Source organism: Solanum dulcamara, chromosome 3 (assembly GCF_947179165.1).
Source record: "Solanum dulcamara chromosome 3, daSolDulc1.2, whole genome shotgun sequence".
NCBI lineage: Eukaryota > Viridiplantae > Streptophyta > Magnoliopsida > Solanales > Solanaceae > Solanum > Solanum dulcamara.
In genome coordinates, this window is record NC_077239.1 from 74,464,604 (window position 1) to 74,489,340 (window position 24,737).

General features: G+C 34.4%; 2 protein-coding genes across 2 annotated transcripts; both read left to right on the top strand.

Annotated features, from left to right (window-relative positions):
• Nucleotides 1–1,551: 1,551 nt before the first annotated feature.
• On the top strand, nt 1,552–3,578 carry LOC129883678 (uncharacterized). The gene is made up of 3 exons (XM_055958294.1): nt 1,552–1,875; nt 2,224–2,844; nt 3,084–3,578. Exons 1-3 carry the CDS (start codon nt 1,552–1,554, stop codon nt 3,576–3,578), a joined length of 1,440 nt encoding a protein of 479 aa, XP_055814269.1.
• Nucleotides 3,579–19,376: 15,798 nt separating this feature from the next.
• LOC129881783 (zinc finger protein GAI-ASSOCIATED FACTOR 1-like) lies at nt 19,377–24,300 on the top strand. Its single transcript, XM_055955893.1, has 4 exons — nt 19,377–19,740; nt 21,281–21,677; nt 22,876–23,153; nt 23,239–24,300. Exons 1-4 carry the CDS (start codon nt 19,566–19,568, stop codon nt 24,000–24,002), a joined length of 1,614 nt encoding a protein of 537 aa, XP_055811868.1. The 5' UTR covers nt 19,377–19,565; the 3' UTR covers nt 24,003–24,300.
• The last annotated feature ends 437 nt before the right edge of the window (nt 24,301–24,737 follow it).

The window sequence follows — 24,737 nt, forward strand, 5'->3', positions numbered from 1 at the left end:
TACTTATTCATAATTTCTTTTATAATAAATTCACTACCTGCATGATAAGAAAATACAGCCCCCTCCAATCTACATAGATCCGCCCCAGGATTGGACTGAGTATTTTAAATCCCTTCATAGTGATAAGCCTACCCAATTTGAACGTCAAGTTTCAAAGCCCGCGAGCCTGGGTCGAACCAGGCTAATCGGGTCAAACTAGGCTGGACCGATCATTGTAATTCTAATATTTTCTCCCACCAAAGCTAAATAACAAAAACACAAATTATAGGACATAAGAGATAGAGATTTAATAGAGAACTATTAAGAAAATTGAAAGAACGTTTAATTTGAATCAAACACAAATATCATATCAATTTTAAAATAAATATATGACCCAAAACTATAAGAAAACTCTCAAGGGAAAGTAATCTCTCGAAAATCAACATTAACAAATTTAAAACACTTTCACTTGACATCTTTCATAATGATAAACATCTCGTCTCACAATAAACTTCTCTTAAATTCTCATAAAAAATTGTCGCTCCTTCCCCGAAGGAGCAGAGAATCCGTCATTTTCTTGATTGTGCTATTGAAAGGTCTAAAAAAAGAAAGTAAAAATAGGATGTACTCATCTTAGGGTAGGCTTACTACTAGTCTTGTCACGAACCCTTTTTTCATCCCAAACTAATAGTACTCACAAGAGATAGACAAATTAAAAGACAAATTAAAGATGAAGAAACAAGTTTATTGGAGGATCAGATTCTGTTAGGTCTGTTAGGAGCAGTTAAGTCATCTTCCTTGTATTGTTAGTTAGTTTGGAATAGTGACAGCTGGAGTTGAGCTGTTAGAAGTTAGTTAGTGAATTGTGATTCACGTGTGATGTGTGAAGGTTGTATAAATAAGTCTCAATGGATCTAAATCCAAAGATGAGAAAATTCATTTAATAACAATTCTCTCTTCTTTCTTCATCTTCCATTCCATGGTGTTCATTCTCCATTCTTGAGTTATTGTTCCTAAGGAACTAACTATGCAGTCACTTATGCTGCAATTCATCATGGTATCAGAGAGGCAATTGTTGTGGTAGATCAATTTCCGCAAAAGAAATATGTCGTCTTAGATTGCTCTAGAGTGCAATTATGGCGGAACTCACAGTAGCAACACTTCCACATAGTCATCCCTTGTATCTACACTAATCTGACACACCTGATACAACATTGATCGCAATCAAACTCACAGGGCCAGAAAATTATGGACTTTGGAGTAGATCAATGAGATTGACATTGTTGGTGAAAAACAAATTGGGTTTTGGATGGAACCTGCACAAAGAACCTGTATAAAGGTGAATTGGCAGTGCAATGGGAAAGGTGTAACGCAGCTGTTCTTTCATGGATAAGTAGCACAGTGGCATCCAATTTGTTGACTACGATTGTGTATGCATCAAATTCCAGATGAGTTTGGGATGATTTTAAAGAGAGGTTCGACAAATCAAATCTCACTAGAGTGAATCAATTGTTGACAAAAGTGGCAAGTTTAAAGCAAGATAACGACTCTGTTACTGATTACTACTCTAAAATGAGAGATCTATGGGATGAATTTGATGTTTTAGTACCATATTCTTCTTGTGAATGTGATGAAGCTAAGTCCTACATAGATTACTTACACCAGCAAAGACTTTTGATGTTCTTAATGGGACAGAATGAATCATTTAGCCATGTGCGTAGTGATATTTTATTAAAAATTGAGACACCTAGTGTGAACCAGGCATATGCCACTGTTGTACAAGAGGAAAGCCAAAGAGTGTTAGGAGTGCTCGATTCGGGTAAAGATACACTCACAATGATGGTAGGAAAGACACAAACTTTAGAGGAAAGAAACCAGCATTTGAAGCAGCAGCTTGTGAGATATGTAGTTTTAAGAATCATCAAACAATAGATTGTTATAGGTTGGTAGGATATCCACCAGATTTCAAAAATAAAAGGAAGAACAATTCACCAGGGAATCAAATTGGACACTATCAAAATGGAGCAAACAACTCCAGACAAGGGACTTACAACAACAATGCTAAAACAGGAAATTTTAGACCATATGCTAACAATAAAGTACTGAAAAATTGGAAACTAAACAAGGCATGAGTCACAATAAGCTGAATAAAGAAAAGCTGAACCAAGTAAGGAACCTTTTACACAACAAAAGACCAGAGGGAACAAGTGAGTGCAAGGATAATTTGACAGGTTCTATTTACAGGTTCAACCTAGTGTTTATGAGTGGATCATTGATTCAGGGGTAACTCATTATGTTACTTCCTGTAAAGAATTACTAAATGACCTAAAACAGTTGGTACGCCAAAGTGCAAATACAGTCCAATTGCCAACAGGTAACAAAGCTAAGATAAGAAGCATATGGGACTCTATTATTTTGGGAAATTTGACAGTAAAGAATGTCCTGCATGTTCCTGATTTCAAATTCAATCTCCTTTCAGTTGCAAAGCTTACTAAGGACCTATCATGCGGTGTTAGTTTCTTTCTTAACTTTTGTGTATTGCAGGGTCTTTACAGTGGCAAAGTGATTGGGATTGATAGAGAAGATAAAGGCCTATATGTGCTGAAAGATGAAATAAAGGCAGTAGTTGGTGGAGCAATAAAAGACATTAATAACACTGATTTGTGGCATATGAGGCTTGGACATCCATCCCTCAAGGCTATGCAATGCATTTCAGCACTCAAGGAACTTGTACACACTAGTACTCACCATGACTGTCAAACTTGTCCTATAGCTAAGCAAGGTAGAATAGCTTTTCCTGATAGTCATAGTAGATCCACTTCTTCCTTCCAATTTATACATGTTGATGTTTGGGGTCCATATAAGGTACCTACCTATGATAAGAAACAATACTTTGTCACAGTAGTTGATAATTTTAGAAGGTTTACTTGGACATGTTTGATTCAATATAAGAGTGAAGTGCATCTCATTTTAAAAAACTTCTTGACAATGGTTCATACTCAATTTGGTGCTCAGGTTCAAACTCTAAGGTCTGACAATGTAGTACTTTACTTTCTTCCTTTGGTATTATTCACCTAAGTTCTTGTACTTATACATCCCAACAGAACGGGGTAGTAGAGAGAAAACATAGGCATATATTGAACACTACAAGGGCTTTGAGGTTCCAGAGTGGGATCCCTATCAGATTCTGGGGTCATTGTGTTAAAACAACTACTTATCTTATCAACAAGATTCCAAGTGCAGTTTTGCTTGGTAAGTCAGCATATGAGTTGTTGTATGGAAAGGAGCCTAAGATAGATCACCTAAGAGTGTTTGGTTGTTTGTGCTTTGCATCAGTACTACCTAGAGTAGATAAATTTGCCCCTAGAGCTAAAAAGACTGTCTTGATGGGGTATTCAGAAACTCAAAAGGGTTACAGACTTTTAGACCTTGAAAGTAATCTCTTCTTGGTCAGCAGAGATGTTACTTTTATGGAACATGGGTTTTCTTTCAAAGAACCCATTCTTTCTTTGGATTTGCTACCTCATCCACAAAATACTCCTATCTCAGACTATTTCATGCCTGAGCAACAGTCATCTGGTGCTGCTGCACATCCATAACCATCTGTGTCTAGTGAAGCCATTATTGATCAGTCAGCTTTCCCAATATTAGAGGATAACTATATGGAGCCTGCTGTTGATGGGATCCAGAATATTGCAACTCCTGTTGCACCTGTAGTACCTCCTGTTGCACCTATACTAGATGATGTTGTAGCCCCTCAACAGAAGATCAGAAGGTCTGCTAGAGCCTCCAGGCCACCATTGTGGCATAAAGACTATGTAGTGCTAAGAAAGGTCAATACAACGTGTTCCTATCCCATTGAACACTATCTTTCTTATTCCAATATGACTACCACTTATCAGTCCTATGTAGCATCTTTCTCAACTGCTACAGAACCTTCAAACATCAAGGAAGCTTCCAAGTGTCAAGAGTGGATTGATGGTATGTAGGCTAAGGTCAATGCTTTAGAGCAGAACCACATATGGATTATAGTTGATCTTCCTTCTGGTAAGCAGGCTATTGGTTCTAAGTGGGTGTACAAGGTAAATCATAAAGCTACTGGTGAAGTAGAGAGGTATAAGGCAAGACTTATTGCCAAAGGTTACAATCAACAAGAAGGACTTGACTATCATGAGACCTTCTCTCCAGTGGCCAAGATGGTCACTGTGAGAACTATCATCTACACAGCAACTTCTTCCAACTGGCCTTTATGTCAAATGGATGTTCACAATTCTTTTCTTCAAGGTGATTTATCAGAAGAGGTTTACATGGACTTACCGCAGGGCTTCTAGAGGCGGGGGGAGAATAAGGTGTGCAAACTTCTTAAATCACTATATGGCCTTAAACAAGCATCTAGATAGTGGAATCTTAAGTTAACTGAAGCTCTATTAAGAGCAGGCTAATGCAAAGTTCCTATGATCACTTATTATTCATAAAGAAGGATAGGAAAAAGATAGTTGTGGTCCTGATTTATATAGATGATTTACTTATCACTGCGAAAAGTGACAGAATGATCAAAGAAGTGAAGTCTGCCTTACACAATAGCTTCAACATGAAGGATCTTGGTAATCTAAAATACTTTCTTGGAATTGAAGTTTTAAGATCCAAGGAAAGGATACTTTTTAATCAGAGAAAATATGCCCTTAAACTCATTTTAGAGTCTGGGATTAGTAGAGCAAAGCCTGCTTCTACACCTCTAGAGGCAAATATCAAGTTAACTTCAGTTGACTATGATGAGTGTATAGGGAAGACAGATGATCCATTATTCAAAGATGTGACTGCATACAAAAGACTCATTGAAAGACTGTTATATTTGACAATAACTAGACCTGACATTAGCTTTGCAGTTCAGTTATTGCCACAATTCATGCAAAGACCAAAGATCTCACACTGGGAAGCAGCATTGAGACTTGTAAGATATATAAAAGGGTGTCCAGGTTTGGGAATATTGTTAACAGTATTGACAGCACAAGTTTAGAAGCATACTGTGACTCAGAATGGGCTTCATGCCCTAATACTAGAAGATATGTGACAAATTATATAGTTAATCTGGGTGGATCACTAATATCCCAAAAATTGAAGAAACAACACACAGTAAGTAGAATCTTAGCTGAAGCAGAATATAAGAGTATGTCAGCGGCTATATCAGAAGTTGTTTGGCTAGTAGGAATCTTGAAGGAGCTAAATGTACCAGCTGGCAGGCCTGTGAAGTTACATTGTGATAACAAGGCAGCAATTCAGATAAGTGCTAATCCTATCTTTCATGACAGGACCAAGCACATTGAAATAAATTGTCATTATGTGAGGGAGAAAATCAAGGATGGTTTAATTCAATGTGAATATGTGAACACAAGGGAACAACTAGCAGATTTACTTACCAAAGGCCAAGGAACTACTCAACATCATCATCTAGTGAACAAGACAGGATTTTTAGATGTATACACAAACTTCAGCTTGAGGAGGAGTATTGGAGGATCAGATTTTGTTAGGTTTGTTAGGATCAGTTAAGTCATCTCCCTTGTATTGTTAGTTAGTTTGGAATAGTGACAGCTAAAGTTGAGCTGTTAGAAGTTAGTTAGTGAATTGTGATTCACGTGTGATGTATGAAAATTGTATAAATAAGTCTCAGTGGATCTGAATCCAAAGATGAGAAAATTCATTCAATAACAATTCTCTCTTCTTTCTTCATCTTCTATTCCCATGGTGTTAAGTCTCCATTCTTGAGTAATTGTTCCTAAGGAACTAACTATGTAGTCACTTATGCTACAATTCATCAAAGTTTAATAATAAAATAAGGCTTAGATCCCATAAAATTAGAATAATCTAGTCAAACGATCCAAACATGCCAAATTTAACACCTAAGAACTGAAAGTACGAAACAAGAAGTTTAAGATAGGGGATGCAACCCCCAAAAAACTCATAAAATAACAAGTTTGGAAGAAGATAGGGGATGCAACCCCCCCAAAAAGTCATAAAATTATAAGTCTGGAAGTCTAAGTTTTGAGAGAAGGAGTAAGATGAAGAAGAGCCCATGGTAGCCTGAAAGAACTGGCTCACCCTTGGACTCTTGGCACTAGCGATATTCTATTCAAGGTCTCTCAGTCGCCTGAATATGCCCTGTACTCAATAAAGACAGAGCAAGTGCATTCAGTACACAAAGACAACAACCTACTGGTAGGATCACGCGGCTAGCCATTAAGAGAGACATGAACAAGTAATTACAACACAGTAACCACATATATACAAAATAGACTTATCCATCATCATCTCATAACCAGTACTTAAATATGATCACAGTTCAACAGTCCCAAATTATCATGCAATTTCAATTAAGGGTCCTTTCATGGGATATACAAACTCAAATTACATATGTGTCAGAACGTGGCACCCGGTCCAAGGTTGTGTCAGAACGCGACACCGATCCAGTTATGTGTCGGAATGTGACTCCCGATCCAAGCATACACAATTAATCACAATCACAGTGAATAGTCCAACTATCATATCTACCAAGAACAGGTTCATTGCAAGCCATAGATAGTAAGTAGTCATTTCACATGGTTCATTTCATTTCCCCTATTCATATACACATATGCATATATTGGAGCAATTAGCAAATGCATACATCACATACGGGAAGACAAAACCATCACCTACTTTGAAACCAAGCTTTGACAATTCTAAAATGCAGGAGCTTTCCCTTCCGGATTCGTTCAGCTTGTTGTTGGTCTAAAAACAGTCACATACATACAAATGATCAAAACAATAATCTAATTCACATAAATTATAACATAATTCCCCTTTTAGGCCAAACTCAAGATCCCAACCCCCGTCTAGGACTATTTCCTACCATTAGTTTCAGGCCAAAACCCTCCCATAATGATCACCTACCTTAATTTCTAGGTTCTAGGAATCGAAATACGAATTTAGGGAGTGATTTACTTACCTTTAGCACAAAATATGGTGAAAATTTGCAAGAAATCGCCCTAGGTCGCTTCTGGTCTCTTAAGAATGAAGTGGGGATGACTAAAAATGGGTTTGAGACTTTTCCCTGTCTATATTCGCAACTGTCCCGTCACAGCGGGACCATCCTACTCTAGCGGCTCCACCCTGGCGGTATATGCGGAGACAGAGAGCTCGTAAAGAGTCTCCAAGTCTCCCATATCACAACATACCCTCATCTCATGACGTCTTAACATATACCCTTCACGCCAAGTTTAATTTTGAGAGTTTTACTCGCCCGAATATGATTCCGTAAAGCCGTACAGGCTCCGTATCGTCTTAGCTATTAACTAAATCGATCAAACTATAGGTTCAATCCCTCATCCATTTACATATCTCCCTAGACCTCATCTGACTCAGAATTCATCCAAGTCTAACCTAGACTCAAAATTTTCTAAGTCACTATCCGAAATTTTCATGCCCGGATTCCTTCCCCATTGGCTTATTCGTAATAACGAGGGACAGGTTGTTACAAATCTACTACCAATAAGGAAATTCAGCTTCACACCTATAGAAGAGTTCAATATTTATCAATATCAAAATAAGCTAAGTAGAAGCGTTCCCTCTAATAGTCTAATTAACTATATTTAGTAAGTCTTAATAGCCTTAACATGCTTATCGCATATACGGTCAAATTAAAGCCTTTATTGGAAACTTTGCAAGAATTGCCAGTATTTGCAATCAAGGGAAACTAATCATGATGCATCAATTAATAAGGTCAACTTATTCATTTTATGACCAAAATTAAAATAGCAAACCGCGTTTGCTGACAAAATCCATAATTCAAGTGTAAAAACAGGAAAGTGTGTCTTTTTCTTGGTGAGCACGTTTTACTTCTCCTTTGTTCTTATTAACAATAAAATGCCTTAATTAAATTATTAAAATTTCATATCAAGATTTCAAAACTAAATAATTAAGATTTAATATTTTTTCAACGCCTAAAACTTACAAAAAGTTAAATAGAACATATAAAATACTTCTTTAGGACACTACTAAAAAACTGCCAAAAAGCGACGCAAAAAAGCGACGGACTGCGTCGCTTTTTTTGTCAAACTCGACGCAGTCACTGCCGTCGCTTTTTTGCTCGACGCTTTTGAAGGAGCGACGGATAGGGTCGTAAAAACCGACGGACTGCGTTGCTCCTAATTTTTTTAATTAAAAAATATATATAAAAAGAAACGACGGACTCCGTTTTTTTATTTTTTTTACAAAGAAATTATTTAATCCAAAGCGACGGACATTTAGTCTCCGTCCGTCGCTTTGTTTATCTGAAATTTTTCCAGAAAAGCGACGGACTAAAGGACCTGTCCGTCGCTTTTTCTGCCACACTTTTGATAGCAGAAACCTGCAGTTTCTGCTGCCCACCTGCAATCAAAATTCAATTCAATTGTATTCAATTCAGCCCATTCAAACACAAATAACAACAAACAAAATTCGCAAAATACATAATAACAAACATAATTAAACACTTAAAATGAATAAAATCATAATTTAGAACGATTTAAAGTGTTTCAAAGTTAACAAAAAATATTCAAAATGTTCATAAACAAACACAGGAAACCCTAAGGACTATTTGTTATATATTCATCAATTTTGATAGTTAGTAATCAGTTATTAATATGTAATTTGATAATTTAATTTCACACTTACTTAAGATATGACTGAATTTCTGGACAGTTAAGCAATACATGGGTCACAACTGATTGTCTTTCCATGTTAGTGAAGCTTCGTCTTCCACGCTGTTTAGATCCTCGACCACAATGATTAAAAATTGAAATCGATGGATACATCGGATCACTATCACATTCATCATTGCGATTAATTCAAGTTATAATTAATTAATTCATATAATAATTAAGATCAACTTATAATTAATTCAACTTATAATTATTAAGTTCAAATTCTATTTAATTCAAGTTCTAATTAATTAATTCATATAATAATTAAATTCAAGTTATAATTAATTAATTCATATAATAATTAAGTTCAACTTATAATTAATTCAACTTATAATTAAGTTCAAATTATAAATAATTCAAGTTCTAATTAATTCAAGTCAGATGTTCTAAGTTAAATAAGAACAAAATTACATGTTTCAAGTATATACAAATTAAAGTTCTAAAATAGGAGTATTCAAGTATCTAATTAAAGTTCAAGTTCATGACAACATAAAGTTCTAATTAATTAGTTTTAAAGTCTAAGTTCTAGTTACTTCTAAAGCTTAAAGAATTCAAACATATACAAACCAAAAATTTTCAAAGTTCCATTTCTAAAATTCCTAAAGTTTAAGTTCATGACTATCAATATGGTCCAACTCTAATTAGCTTAATTTGTTCATAAGTACTACAATTCAACAAGATTTCAAAAGTCAACAAAATTTCAAGTTCAAAGTTTTAAGTTCAAGTTTCAAAATTCAAGTTCTAAGGTCAAGTTCTATATTATATTCAAATATCCTAAAATTCAAGCATCTAAGTCCTAATTAGTTCCAAAGTCTAAAGTTCACAATTTATACAAACCAAAAAAATATTCTAAGTTCAAAAATACTAAAGTCCAAGTTCATAACTTGAATATCTTCCAAACATCAAAAATCATTCAACCCAATGTTTTTCTAACTTGAATATCTTCCAAACATAAAAAATCCTAAATTCTAATTTCTAATTAGTTCATGTTCTAACCGTAATTTTATCATCAAAAACACTTCAAGTCCAACTAACACAATACCCAATTCACAATCTAATTAAAAAAAACCACAATTCAAACTAAGGCCCTAAAATTTTCATTCACATTCTCACTTCAAGAACTAAGCAACTTAACATAACATTTGAATATCAACAACACTTTAATTCCAACTCCAAAAAATATATGTAATTCACAATTTAATTCAAAAAAAAAATCCCAACTCAAACAAAAGACCTAAAATCTAATTCCTAACATTCACCAATTCAAAATCACATATACAAATTAACTATGTTAATAACATACATTAAACGAATTAAATAAAATAAATTAACTAACAAATCAACAAATTAATATTTTTTTTCAAAATTAAAACCCTAAAACTAACTAACCTTATTAACAATACGGAGAGAGAGAGAGAGAGAGGTTAACAGTGGGGAGGGGAGGCGGCAACAACGGCGATGGGGGAGGGCGTGGCGGCGGCAGCAGCGACCGGCAGCGAGGGGGTGGTGGTGAAATTTTTAGAGAGAAGGGGGAGGGTTTAGAGAGAGAGAGAGAGAGAGAGAGAGCAAAAATGAGAAAAAAGTCGGGTCTCTGTTTCGAAATATTTCAAATGGAGTGACGGACAGTGTCGCTCTGTTCGTCGCTTTTTAAAAATATTTGACCGTATTTGACCAAATAAGTGACGGACTTAGAGACGCTGTCCGTCGCTTATTTAAAAAAAAATAATAAATAAAATACGACGGACGGAGACACAATATTTAAATTATATTTAATTATTTTCAATTAAAAGCGACGGACTCCGTCGTTATGTTTATTTTATAATTAATTTTTAAATATATTTAAAAAATTCGCCAAAAATAACGCCAGACATATAGTCTCTGTCCGTTGCTATTTATAAAAGAAATTAAATTATTTTTTTTTAAAAAAAAAACGACGGACTACGTCTCAAATGCCGTCGCTTTTTTGAGCGACACAGTCCGTCGTTATTAGTTTCATCGTTTTTTACCAGTTTTTTAAGTAGTGGGACTTATTGGAAATAAAATCATTTTTGGATGTAAATCAAAATCCCACCTTAGATTAATGTGAAAAGAAAGTATGGTACATTGCCATCGAAAATTATACGTCGACATGGTCTAAAGAATCTTTTTTTAAATTAAGTTACCCGGAACGTCTTTATCAAACTAGATTGATTTAACGTTATATAATTACACATAATTAAACATAATTAATCATGCATGTTAATCTAAAACCTCATTTTCATCAATTGGGGTCCATATGTTAAACTTATATAATGTGAAAGAAGACAAAGTTGGGGTTGGCCGTCGTTTTATATGATTCTATCAAAAGGTTGCTTTCTTTATGTCTATAAGCTATTGGCTTGACCTCACATTTGAAATTATATCAGCTAATTCATTAATTAAATATTTCCTAATCAAATAAAATTGTGGAAATTACTAATTAATGTCTGTCATTACCTCTATGTTCTTGTATTAATTAGTTTCCTAAAAAACATCGACACTATTTATCGATGAAATCCACGTTAATGTAGTCCATTGACAAAAGCACATTTAGTAGTGTTTTGGGGGTAACTAAGAAATACAGAATATTTCATTGCAAAATTAATTTGCAATTGTACTCTTGACCAAGAAATTTACGAGTTAGGACATATGTTTTTATTCTATTCGGTTCGTATTGGAATTCGATTAATTTAAATTCACTCCATATAGAGTCCATTCGAGAAAAACACTCCCTACCAATTATTTTTTTTCATATCTAGGACTCAAACCCAAGATCGCACCACATCCTTTGGTGGAAGGACATATGCTTCTAATACTAATTTTTGTCCTCTAGTTGCTTCAATATTAGTTATCATGTTTCTTTTTTGAAAATTAATTTTAACTCATTTTCAAAGATAAATTGAATTATATCAACACAAATTTACATTTAAAATTTGAATATTAAATAAACTATATGATAAGTACTAGAAATTGCATTTTTCTCGTGTTAATTTGATAACAAAATATATTTTAGAATGCTAGTCAAATTATCCAACTACTCATAGAGTAAAGAGTTTTTAGCGAGCCAAATGATCACTTTTCAAAGAATTTTAAAAAGTTCAGAACTTCATAAATTGCTTGGTGTACTTAAAAGAAAATATGGGATATAACTTATATTATGACTATGTGACTATTCATTATGAGATATTACTCTTTTAAAGTATTTTTGATTGTCTACTTCAGATAAATTAATCAAGTTGAGTGATTTGGCATATCATGAATCAAACTTCTAATTTTTAGAAATTGGAAGGTATAATAAATCAACTTTTATAATTTTTTCAGAAAAAAATATATTTAAACAACCAAATATTCTTTGCCAAAGATATAACCAAACATAACTCTATCTTAAACATTTCAAAATTAAATAAGTAAAAATATATGATTTCTATGCCAAACACCTACTTAATGTATATTGCATTTCTTTCCAGTTAGGGGACGAAGTTGGAAAATTCTAAGTTTGGGGGTTACATCATACATGCGGGTAGAAAAATGTTTCCTAGAACATATTTTTATGAAAAATAAAGTGATTTTCTTACTTATTTTTTGATGTTTGGTTACTAAGAAGAAAATATTATCTAAGGAGCATTTAGGTGTAACGATGACACCGGACCCATGCAAGATAGTCAATACGCGTTTTGAACGCGTAGTCAACAAAACGCGTTTTGAACGCGTAGTCAAAAAAGGAACAAAATACGTTTTGAACGCGTAGTCAAAAAAAGAACAAAACGCGTTTTGAACGCGTAGTCAAAAAGGGAGGTTCAATACGCGGATTTTACGCGTTTCTAGTTTCCTATAAATAGAAGACCTCTTGCCCTCATTTATCCCATCCCAGAAAGAGAGAGTAAGAATACAAAGAGAGTTATACACCAAGATAAATATTGTAGTCTTGAGTGTCCTCTTTAGTAGTTGTTCCTTTTACAAGAGAGAAGTGTTAATTGTTGTTTTCTCCTTGTATTTGAGAGCTGTGTACTCCATATTTTTATAGTGAGATCCTTCTACCCCGTGGTTTTTTCCCTTCTATCAGTTAGAGGGGTTTCCACGTAAAATTCTCGTGTCCAATTTATTTTCATTATTTTCATCATATCAAACTTTAGTTGTGGTGCTTCCTCCCCCCAACAGTGTTCTCCCACTTGAAGATTTAATTGAGAATCAATTAAGTCTTCACACCATCCTTTCTACCCAATTACTGCAATGTTACGTTTCTGCTAGGCCAATAGAAGATCGACACCATATAAACTTGTTACTGTTGATCGGCTTTGTAAATATATCTGCTAGGTTGTCATTAGTATGAATTTTCTGAATATCCACACTGTCTTCTTCCACCTTCTCACGAACAAAGTGATACTGAACTCGTATGTGCTTTGTCCTTGAATGAAATGCCGGATTCTTTGCAAGGTGCAAAGCGCTCTGACTGTCACAAAACAGAGCAATCTTCTCTTGTTTGTGCCCGAGCTCCTCCAGTAACATCTGCATCCATATTGCTTCTTTGCTAGCTTGTGTAGCTGCTACATATTCTGCTTTCGTCGTAGATGTAGCCACGATAGATTGCAGTTTTGAAACCCAGCTTACAGCTCCTCCAGCAAGAGTAAACACATAACCTGTGGTGGACTTGCATTTATCAAGATCACCTGCATAATCTGAATCAACATAACCTTTAACAGTAAAGTCTGATCCTCTATAACATATTGTAACATCTGAGGTACCCTTGATGTATCTCAGGATCCTCTTAACAGTATTCCAATGCTCTCTACCAGGATTAGCCATGTATCGACTAACCACTCCCACTACTTGTGCAATGTCAGGTCTTGTACATACCATAGCGAACATTAAACTTCCCACTGCTGATGCATACGGTACTCGAGACATCTCCATCCTCTCTGCTTCATTGCTAGGACACATACTTGAGGATAACTTGAAATTAATAGGAAGTGGGGTAGAAATTGACTTACAGTCTTGCATCTTGAAGCGTCTCAAGATTTTCTTCAAGTAGTTCTTTTGAGAAAGCCAAATCTTCCTATTATCTCTGTCTCGGTGAATTTGCATCCCTAGAATCTTGTTTGCTGGTCCCAAGTCCTTCATTTCAAACTCCCTAGCCAACCGTGCCTTTAAATTTGTGAGACGATCTTTGTTGGGGCCTGCTACCAACATGTCGTCAACATACAACAGCAAAATAACAAAATCTTCATCACCAAATCTCTTGTAATAAACACAAGGATCTGAACTATGTCTGTTGTATCCAAGGCTTATAATGAAGGAATCAAATCTCTTATACCAACATCTCGGCGCCTGTTTGAGTCCGTATAGAGATTTGTTCAACCTGCAAACCAAGTTCTCTTTTCCATGTTCTTCAAAACCTTCTGGTTGGAGCATATAAATTTCTTCTTCAAGTTCTCCATGAAGAAATGCAGTTTTGACATCTAACTGCTCCAAGTACAAGTCAAATGTAGCACACATCGCCAGGACCACTCGAATTGTTGTGAGTCGAACCACCGGAGAAAATATCTCATTGAAGTCTATACCTTCTTTCTGAGTGAATCCTTTCACCACCAATCTTGCACGATACTTCTCCACTTGATCATTACCATTGCGTTTGATCTTGTAGACCCATTTGTTTCCAATGGCCTTCCTTCCTTGTGGTAATTGAACAATATCCCATGTTTTATTTTTATGGAGAGCTTCAATTTCTTCTTGCATTGCTGCCACCCACAGAGATGATTCTTGGCCTTTCATAGCCTCGTGAAAAGTTGAAGGCTCTCCATCTTCTGTTAGTAGACAGTATGCAATATTACTCTCCATAGAATAATCTGAGTGCCAAGCTGGTTCTCTTCTCTCCCTAGTTGACCGTCGAACTTCTGGAGTTTCGATCTCAGCTTGCTCTTGTTCTTCGTGCTCTGGTGCTGCTTCAGAAGAAACTGGAACTTCTTCTATTTCTTCAACTTCAACTGTAGTAGTCTCTGATTTTTCTTTTGAAGTGCTACCTTCTTTTGCTTGTATCTTGTTTTCAACAAATACAACATCTCTGCTGATTACCACCTTGCGGGCTGTGGGATCCCACAAGCGATACCCCTTGACTCCATCAGCATACCCTAAGAAAATGCATTCCGTAGATTTTGGATCCAACTTTGATTTTTCTTGGGTGTTGTACATAACATAAGCAGGACTTTCGAATATATGTAAGCGAGAATAATCAGCTGGTTTTCCTGTCCACATCTCCATTGGCGTTTTCAGATCAATTGCGGTTGATGGTGACCGATTGATCACATAACAGACGGTTTTGACTGCTTCTGCCCAGAATGGTTTTTCCAACCCTGCAGTTGCCAACATAGCTCTTGTCCGTTCCAACAAGGTTCTGTTCATCCGCTCTGCTACTCCATTTTGTTGTGGAGTATATGCCACCGTGAACTGCCGTTTAATACCTTCTTGTTTACAGAAGTTATTAAACTCATCACCAGTGTATTCTCCTCCATTATCTGTCCTCAAACACTTGATCTTTTTCTCAGATTCAAGTTCCACCCGCGCTTTGAATTCTTTGAAAACTGAAAAAGCATCTGCCTTCCTCTTGATTGGATACACCCAACTTCTCCTGGAGTAATTGTCGATAAATGACACGAAATATTTCGCTCCTCCTAGAGACTCCACCGGTGCTTGCCAGACATCAGAGTGAACCAGATCTAGTATTTCCTTGCTTTTAGCAGAAGAACTGCTAAACTTCAGTCTATTTTGCTTACTGGTAACACAATGCTCACAAAAGGGTAGTGAAACCTTTTTGAGCCCTGAAAGAAGTTTTTGCTCAGCAAGAATCTTCAAACCTCGTTCCGACATATGGCCAAGTTTACGATGCCACATCATCGTTGATTCTTCAAATGAACTTGCTGACGCGGTTGATGCTTCTCCTTCTTGGTGTGTTTCACCTTTAAGCACATATAGATTTGCCGCAAGTTTTTCCGCTTTCATTACTACAAGCGCTCCTTTGGATATTCTCATGACTTCACCATGAGTCTTATATGAACATCCATTATCATCTAATTGTCCTAAAGACAATAGATTCTTCTTCAAGTCTTTTACATGTCGTACCTCCTGGATGGTGCGAACCGTGCCATCATACATCTTTATTTTGATGGACCCAATACCAATAACATCCAAAGCATGATCGTTTCCCATGAACACAGATCCTCCTGAGATAGGATTATATTGATGAAACCATTCTCTCCTGGAAGTCATGTGCCATGTTGCTCCTGTGTCCATGATCCAGACATTAGCGAAACGTTTTCTGCCTTCATTATTTGATATTGCCTCACTACATAAAATATCACCATCATCCGAGGTACATGCAACATTCCCTTGAGCATTTGATGGCTCAGGGTTTTCACTCTTCTTCTTGAACCGACAATCTTTCTTGAAGTGCCCTTTCTTGCCACAGTTGTAGCACTTGATATTCTTCTTACTTCTTGATTGAGATATGCCATGATTGTGACTCCCACTGGGGCCACGTTCCGTTGGTCTTCCTCTCACCATCATCAAAGCTTCAGCTTGTTGCGAACTTGCTTGTCTGTCTTCCTTATTTTTGCGCCGATTTTCTTCTTCCAAGACAGCGGCTGCAATTTCATCGAAAACTAGACTGTCAGTATTGTTCGTCAGGTTGATGATGAGTTGATCATACGAGTCAGGCAGACTTTGAAGTAGAAGCTCCGCACGTTCAGTCCCCTCTATTTTGCAACCCATTGTTGTAAGTTGCGAAAATAGGGTATTCAAAGTATTGATATGTTCAGTAACTGACATGGACTCTGCCATTCGAAGAGTATACAATCTTCTTTTTAAGAAGATTTTATTATGTAAAGACTTAGTCTCATACAACCCCGTAAGAGTATCCCATATTTCCTTCGCCGTCCGCTTTTCCGCTACACTAGACAACACTTGATCAGCTAGTGCCAAGTGTAGATCAGCAACTGCGTTGCTGTCTATGTCGTTCCACTTGCTGTCATCAACAAAGTCTGTGGGTCTGCCTTTAATTGCAGCTAAGCAATTATCTTTTCTCAATATCGCTTTTATTTTCATTTTCCACAATGAGAAATTAGTCCCATTGAATTTTTCAACATCAAACTTTGTTGTACTCGACATTGTTATTTGCTTCACACCCTTATAGATCGTTTCTGAATATTTTTGCGAACAATCGTGACAAACTATACCGTCACCGAAATTTACTATTCACGTGAATAATACTATTCACCAAATTTACTATTCACAAATAGTACCTTCGCATAAAACAGACAGAATAACCGAGGGCTCTGATACCACTGTTGGGGGAGGAAGCACCACAACTACCCAGACCTCTACCCTTTAATACGAACTCGAACCTTAATCCCTAGCTACCTAACCTAACATGACTTCGATTCCAAACCCGACCCTTACTTAGAATTTGAACCCTGACCCGACCTCAACCTAACCCTAAGTCGAGACCCAAAAACGATCCTAGCAATGACACAGGACCCGACAACAACTCATGACCCAGCCTTGAATTTGATCATCCCAAACTAAGATTATAGCCCAATCCAAGCCCTGAGTTAAGGTTGGGGTCGGATAGACATTATAGTCAGGGATCGGGAGTTGAATCTCGGCTCAGGGTCACATGTCGGGTTTTGGGTTGGGGTCAGGAGTTGGACTCGGGTCTAGGTTGGGAGTTGGATCTCTAGTCTGAGTCAAGGATGGGTCGTGGGTCAGGGTTTGATCGCGATGGGGTCGAGAGTCATGGTCGAGTCTTGGGTCGTAGTTGGTTATGTTGTGAGGTTAAAAGAGAGCTTTGGAAAATGCTTTCCTTACTTTATAGAAAATATTTCTTAAATTGAAGGAAAATAAGTCTATTTGAAAATTATTTTTTGGAACATTTAAATCAACCAAACCATGAGGCATTTGGACATGCTATATTTTCACCTTTTTTCAAAGTTCAACAGCAGAAAAAACATTTGATTTTAAAATTTCGGAATTCAACTTCCAAAAATTTCAAGAATTTAAAAACAACAAAATGTTTTCATTTTTTTCACTCTAAATTACTCACAAAAAGTCAAAAACAATTTCAATTTGTATTTATGGCCAAACATTTTGCTCAGTGCGTCTTGTCTGGAAAACATTTTCAAGGAAATATTTTTCAAAACTTATTTATTTCATTCCTTATATTGTGCCCTCTCACGGAAATTTTGAAGTAGAAGAAAAGAATATATATCCCTATTTTACATTATGTGACATTATTACGTTTTGAATAATTAAAGATGTTTTTTTAATTATATATATTTAAAATATTTTAAATTATTAATTACTGTAATCAACTGGTAAGGTCACGGTTTTCAAGCCTTGGAAATAGCCTCTTGAAAAAATGCAAGGTAAGACTGCGTACAATACACCCTTGTGATCGGGCCCTTCTTCGAATCATGCGCACAGCGGGAGCTTAGTATATCGGGCTGCCCACTTAATTTCTAAACGTATAAATTTTATTCAAAACCAATCAATTTGATCCTCATATTTTAATTTGTGTTACACAAAATGAAACAAAGAAAATATTACCATAGAGAGAATTAGTAAAAAAGTAATAGCCATACCACAACTATTATTGCTTGAAGTGGATTAATTGTGATATTTTGTCACATTATTGGCTGGGTCACATCAAGAGGAACTGATCCCTAATAGGATACTAATTTCTTTTGATTATTTGTTCTTGTGTGTGTTTCACACTATGAACTGATCCAAATTTTTGTATTTACTTTTATGTACTAATTTTGGTGTTTCCTTCTAAACCTTTTTTTCCCTCTTGGCCTTATTCTCCCTATAGGTATGTAATAATCAGGAAGTTTTATAATATATATTTAAAAAATGATACTAAATTGCTAACACCGGTTAAACAATAAACTATACTGATGGTATATATGATTCTTTTTGTACACTATAGTATATGTAACTTAAAATCTTTTTTATTGAGTCCATACGAAAAAGCAAACTAATTAAATGAATCATTACACAATGTGAATCTGATTTAAACGATCAAACAGCTAGGAAAACTAAGTTACCAAATAGTTTTACAGAAAAAGAAAGCAGGCTAGTGATCAATAATAGGTGTAGTAAAATGAAATTGTACAAATTAAAGTTAGGGGACTTTCCACATCAATTTCTGTCTATATATCCATACTATATAAGGGTCATTTGTTTGGGCAGATGGAATAGATAAAGAATATATTATTTTATTCCACTATTTATATTAAAATTGTGAGATAAAATAATTTTAGAATTAAATAATATCCATTATCAAATGCAAGGATCAAATAATTCCATATAAAATATCCATAAATTATTATCCTTATCCCACCAACCAAACGATCTCTATATATATTTATATATATATACTAAAATGGAATAACTTATCCCACTTTTCATATGGGATAACTTGTTCCATCATTTATACTAAATATGGTGGAACAAAATAATCCTAGAACTAAACAATACGTACCTATTACCAAATGCAGAATCAAATAATTCCATATAAAATATTTCGAAATTATTATCCTTATCCTACCAACTAAATCACCTCTATATATATTGGTATAAGCCAAATAAATTAAAGAAGGCCATAATTCCAAAGTTATTAATGTGCCAACAAGAGAGGGAATAGAGGAGAGAGTTCCCTGGTTGTTTTGTCTTCCTCTACTCATAGCATATTCCTAGTTTTAAGTAAATCTCTAATTCAACCCTTTTTGCACAAACAAAAAGTGGGAAACAACAAAGCAAAGTTTCCAAAATCTTATAGTATAACTATTTCACCCCATCAAAATGTCAAATATTTCAGGTGAAGAAGGGAGTTTCTCTTCAGGAGAAGTTCATTTGCACACTTCAAATAATAATATTTCTATTACTACTAGCAATGGTTCCACCTCACAATCCCAACAACAACAGAATAAGCAACAACCACTTGCTAAGAAGAAAAGAAATCTTCCTGGAAATCCTGGTAAAATACAATTCTTTGTGAATTTCATGATAAAGTTTATAAGTTTTATACATCATCACTATAAGCACGTAGTTTCTTACACATAGGTATGTTGTTGTTTTTCTTACACATAGGTTATCCAAAGGATATCTATAGGTAAGAGCCTCCTTAAATGTGAATTTGAAATCTTGAAAAAAAGGATATGTAATATATATGTTACAATAGGTAAAAATAATCTGATGCTGTAAAAATTATTTTTTTACGTTTATGATGTATATTACTTAAACACTTCATGACGATATTATATGTTAAACTGTAAATTGTACAAGTGATGTTATTGCTTTAGCTTAATTATATAGTTCAATTTGAATAGTTCTGTGTTTAATTTAACATGAATTAGTGTTTTGATTCTTGATGATATTATTGCTTTAGCTTAATTACATACTTAATTGTATTATTATTGGTTTTATTTGATCTAATGTGAACGTATATAAGTAAAGAATTAACATGTGTATTACTACAATGGAAAATTTAGCAAGTTTTCTGTGCTATGATGGTGAAATCTTTGACTCTAAGCTTGTTTTAAATAGAGAAATCCTTACCTTTTCAAAAGGGTCAATAATTGCTTGCAACTGTGATGAAATCCACTTTTTTTCATTTTTCTTTTTTGGTGACCCACACACCACTTATATGTCTATGAACAGTACACGATTTCTAATCATTCGACAAATTTACTCCACATGGAATGTTTGTGAATATCTGAATTGATTGTTTCTCGTAGAAGAATTCTAGAATCCAGTATTTTATTATCGCGAATATTTAAGCCAGTTGTTTGATTCAAAGTTTCTAAAATCTAATATTTTTTTAATGTGAATATTTGAATTGGTCATTTGATGTTCAAGAATTGTTAAATTTAGAATGTTTTGATCTTAAATATCTAAGCTACTTGTTTGATGTTCGAAGTTTGTAGAATCTAATACTTTTTGTTCGTGAATATCTGAATTGATCATTTGTTGTTCAAGAATTGTTGAATTTAGAACTTTTTGATCTTAAATATCTAAGCTAGTTGTTTGATGTTTGAAGTTTGTAGAATCTAATACTTTTTAATTGTGAATATCTGAATTGGTCATTTGTTGTTCAAGAATTGTTGAATTTAGAACTTTTTGATCTTAATTATCTAAGCTAGTTGTTTGATGTTCTAAGTTTATAGAATTTAATACTTTTTTATCGTGAATATCCGAGTTGGTCATTTGTTGTTCAAGAATGGTTGAATTTAGAACTTTTTGGTCGTAAATATCTAAACTAGTTATTTGATATTCGAAGTTTCTAGAATCTAATACTCTTTGATCGTGAATGTCTGAACTAGTCATTTGTTGTTCAATAATTGTTGAATTTAATTAGAACTTCTTGGTTGCAAATATCTGAGTTGGTTGTTTACTATTCAAAATTTCTCGAGTCTAGTACTTCTTGATAGTGAATGCTTGAAATGGTAGTTTGTTGTTCAAGAATTCTATTCTATCGTGTGTTTGATCGATTGATTCTCTTCTCGAAATTGGTGTAGATCCAAATGCAGAAGTCATCGCCCTATCACCAACAACCCTCATGGCGACGAATAGATTCGTGTGTGAGATTTGCAACAAGGGATTTCAAAGGGACCAGAATTTGCAGTTACATAGGAGGGGACACAATCTTCCTTGGAAGCTAAGGCAAAGAACTACCACAGAAGTGAGGAAGCGCGTTTATATATGTCCTGAGCCAACTTGCGTGCACCACAATCCAGGTCGTGCATTAGGTGATCTTACGGGTATAAAGAAACATTATAGTCGTAAACATGGAGAAAAGAAATGGAAATGTGATAAATGTTCTAAAAAATATGCTGTGCAATCTGACTGGAAGGCTCACCAAAAGACTTGTGGAACAAGAGAATACAAATGTGACTGTGGTACCATTTTCTCTAGGTTAGTTTGTGTGTTTTTCATAATTCTTCAACTATTTTTTCAAGAGAAGAAAAATAAATAATTAAAAGAGGTACTTAATTAATACTCTCTCTATTCCATATTAATTGAATTTTTGATGGATTTTTCATTATTCAAAATAATTGAATTGTTCAAAGTTCAAGATGAATGTTTAAAACTTTTCCCATATTTGCTCTTTCATTTATTGAAATTTTATATTTTCTAGAAGATAAATCTCAATACTTGAAAAGTTATATTTATGATTTTACAAAGGGCAATAGTGAAAAGTATGGTTCAAATTATTTTCTTAAATATTTTTTTTAATATGTGTGCATTGTCTTACAAATTTAGTTAATATGGAATAGAGGGAGTATGAGCTAAAATGGATAACATATTTAATGTTGAAGCATATTTAATGTTGATCCAAGATTCTTAGCTGCTAAAATGATCAAACTAATTACTAGCTACTGAAAATATGTAGTACTTCCTCCCTCCCAATTGAAAGGACATAGTTTGAATTTTGAGAGTCAAACAAAAAAAAAATTTGATCATAATTTATTTGTATGCTCTTTGAAATTTTTAAGTGTTAATTCTTATGATTTATAGTATTTTTAATGTAGTTTTAAAATATGTAAATTATTTTTTTAAAATCTTAAAAATTGTATGTTCAAGCACAAGCAACTTTTTAACTATATCTAATTATAAATTAGGATAGCGAGAGTAATACATTTGTACCTGTATATATATTCAAAAGAATATAATTGCTTAATGATCTTAAGATCTTAAATAATAATTCCAAAAACATTAGATTTGAAACTTGTTCTATAATGTAAAAGAAATTTCATACTATCGTATCACTCTATGATAGTTGTGTTTTTGTTTATTTATTGTAGGGCATAAGTGGACCTAGTTAATTTCCTGAAATATAAGCCAAAAAATTTAAGAAAACATGTTAGATTAAAATGAAAGTGTGTAATATTATATAATATTGTTAGTATATAAAAGTTAAATTCTCTGTGAATATGATAGTTGTTTCTTTGTTTATTTATTGTAGGGCATAAGTGGACCTAGTTAATTACCTGAAACTTAAGACAAAAAATTTAAGAAAACATGTTAAATTAAAATGAAAAAGTGTATAATATTACATAATAGTGTCAATATATAAAAGTTAAATCATCTGTGAAAATTGATGTGCATGCAGGAGGGACAGCTTTATCACACATAGAGCTTTTTGTGATGCACTGGCTGAAGAAAACAACAAAGTGAACCAAGGTCTAATGAACAATAATATGGAACCTAATATGCATAGTGGCCAAATGCATGAACTTATGTCATCCAATGTCTCTCTCGGTTTATCTGAATTCAATAACATTGATCCCAAAAATCCACTAAAATCACTCCCTCAAGAACTTCTCCCCATTCCATTCAAGTCCATGAACAATAATATGCCTCTAGGTGGCATGTTCTCAACCACTTCAGGTAAGTGACTTATATGACCGTCTCATTCAAAAACTTAATTAGTCAGAATGTTATTTTTATTTATTTAATTATATTTTCGATACAGGCAACCTCTTTGGTAGTAGTACTCCAAGAAGTGTAGCTTCATCATCTTCCGGACTTCAACTTAGCTCGAACATCCCATCAAATTTCAATTATCTACAAGATAACGGTAGAAATGGGGTGGCTCAAGGGGAAGGCCAATTATCATCAGTTCCAATGTCGGCAACCGCGCTTTTGCAAAAAGCAGCCCAAATGGGGGCTACGGCTAGTAGTAGTATTAATTCCCCAATGATGCAAAAGAGTTTTGTAACAAGTGCCATGGCTGGTCCTGATATTTCCATAACAGGACCATCACCTAATTATGAGAATTTCCAAATGCAACAAGATAATAACAATCGTCACCATCAGAATCAGAATCAGAATCATCAGTCGAATTTAGCAGCAGTGATGAATGACATGGGAATTTACAGCGGGATACTAATGAGTAACGATCAAAACAACAACGATGGTGGATTTATCAAGAACGTTACAGAAGTACTTGATCGCGAAAATCATAATAATAGTGCAAATGACAACTCTAGTCATGTGATGGGAATCAGAAACCAAACTATGTTGGCACAAAACGGATCAAATGACGTATTGACAGTTGATTTCTTAGGTATTGGAGGAGTTTCGAGGGCACCAGTTAGTAATTTGCAGGAGCAACGAAGATTGGAAGAAGCTATAAATCAACAAAGGTTGCAAGCCACTTCTGCTATAAATCCGTTTCATCATCAACAGAATATTAATAACAATTCAGCTTTGGAAAAGTCTATATGGGATGTTTGATTTAGCACAAAATGGGGGATGTACTCATCAACAATGAAAATAAATTATTTGGCATCAAGTGTTTACATCAAATCAATGATCGCAAGATACGTACACTTTATATATCATTTAACCATAAGGTTAAATTATACGTAAGGTTATGTGTAAATACCGAATGGAAATAAGTATTTCCGTCAACAACCCTACAATCCATATATAGGTTTGATCAATCTCTCAAGTGTTTTTTTTTGTTATTATCATGAAATGACTCTTAGAATTAAAGAACGTGCATGCATGGTAGAATTCAATTTGCAGAAAACATTACTCGACTCTTAAGTTATTTTATTACTTGTACAATCACTTATTTTTGTGTGTGCATTTAGTTGCAAGAACGCTCTTATTAGCAAACACACAATATAGTGACGCATGGAAAGAAATGATATTTTTATTAAGTATATGTTAGCCTCTCACCAAACATAATGGTATAGGAGAATAAATTAAACCACTAATTAGCATTATTTTGTTTCTACTGGAATTTGAACATGATTCTCCTAAATTTTTTTTCATCCTAATTCATTCACCGTTAGATCACAAAAATAAAAGTTCTTATTTTATTTATTTTTTCCTTATTTTCATTTCTTCTTTTTGTTCTTTCGTATTGCAATCTTACACTAGTGGTCACTCCCTACAAGTTTCTTTTTTTTTAAAAAAAAAAATTATTTCAAAATTTTATTTTTATTGCCATAGATATTATTC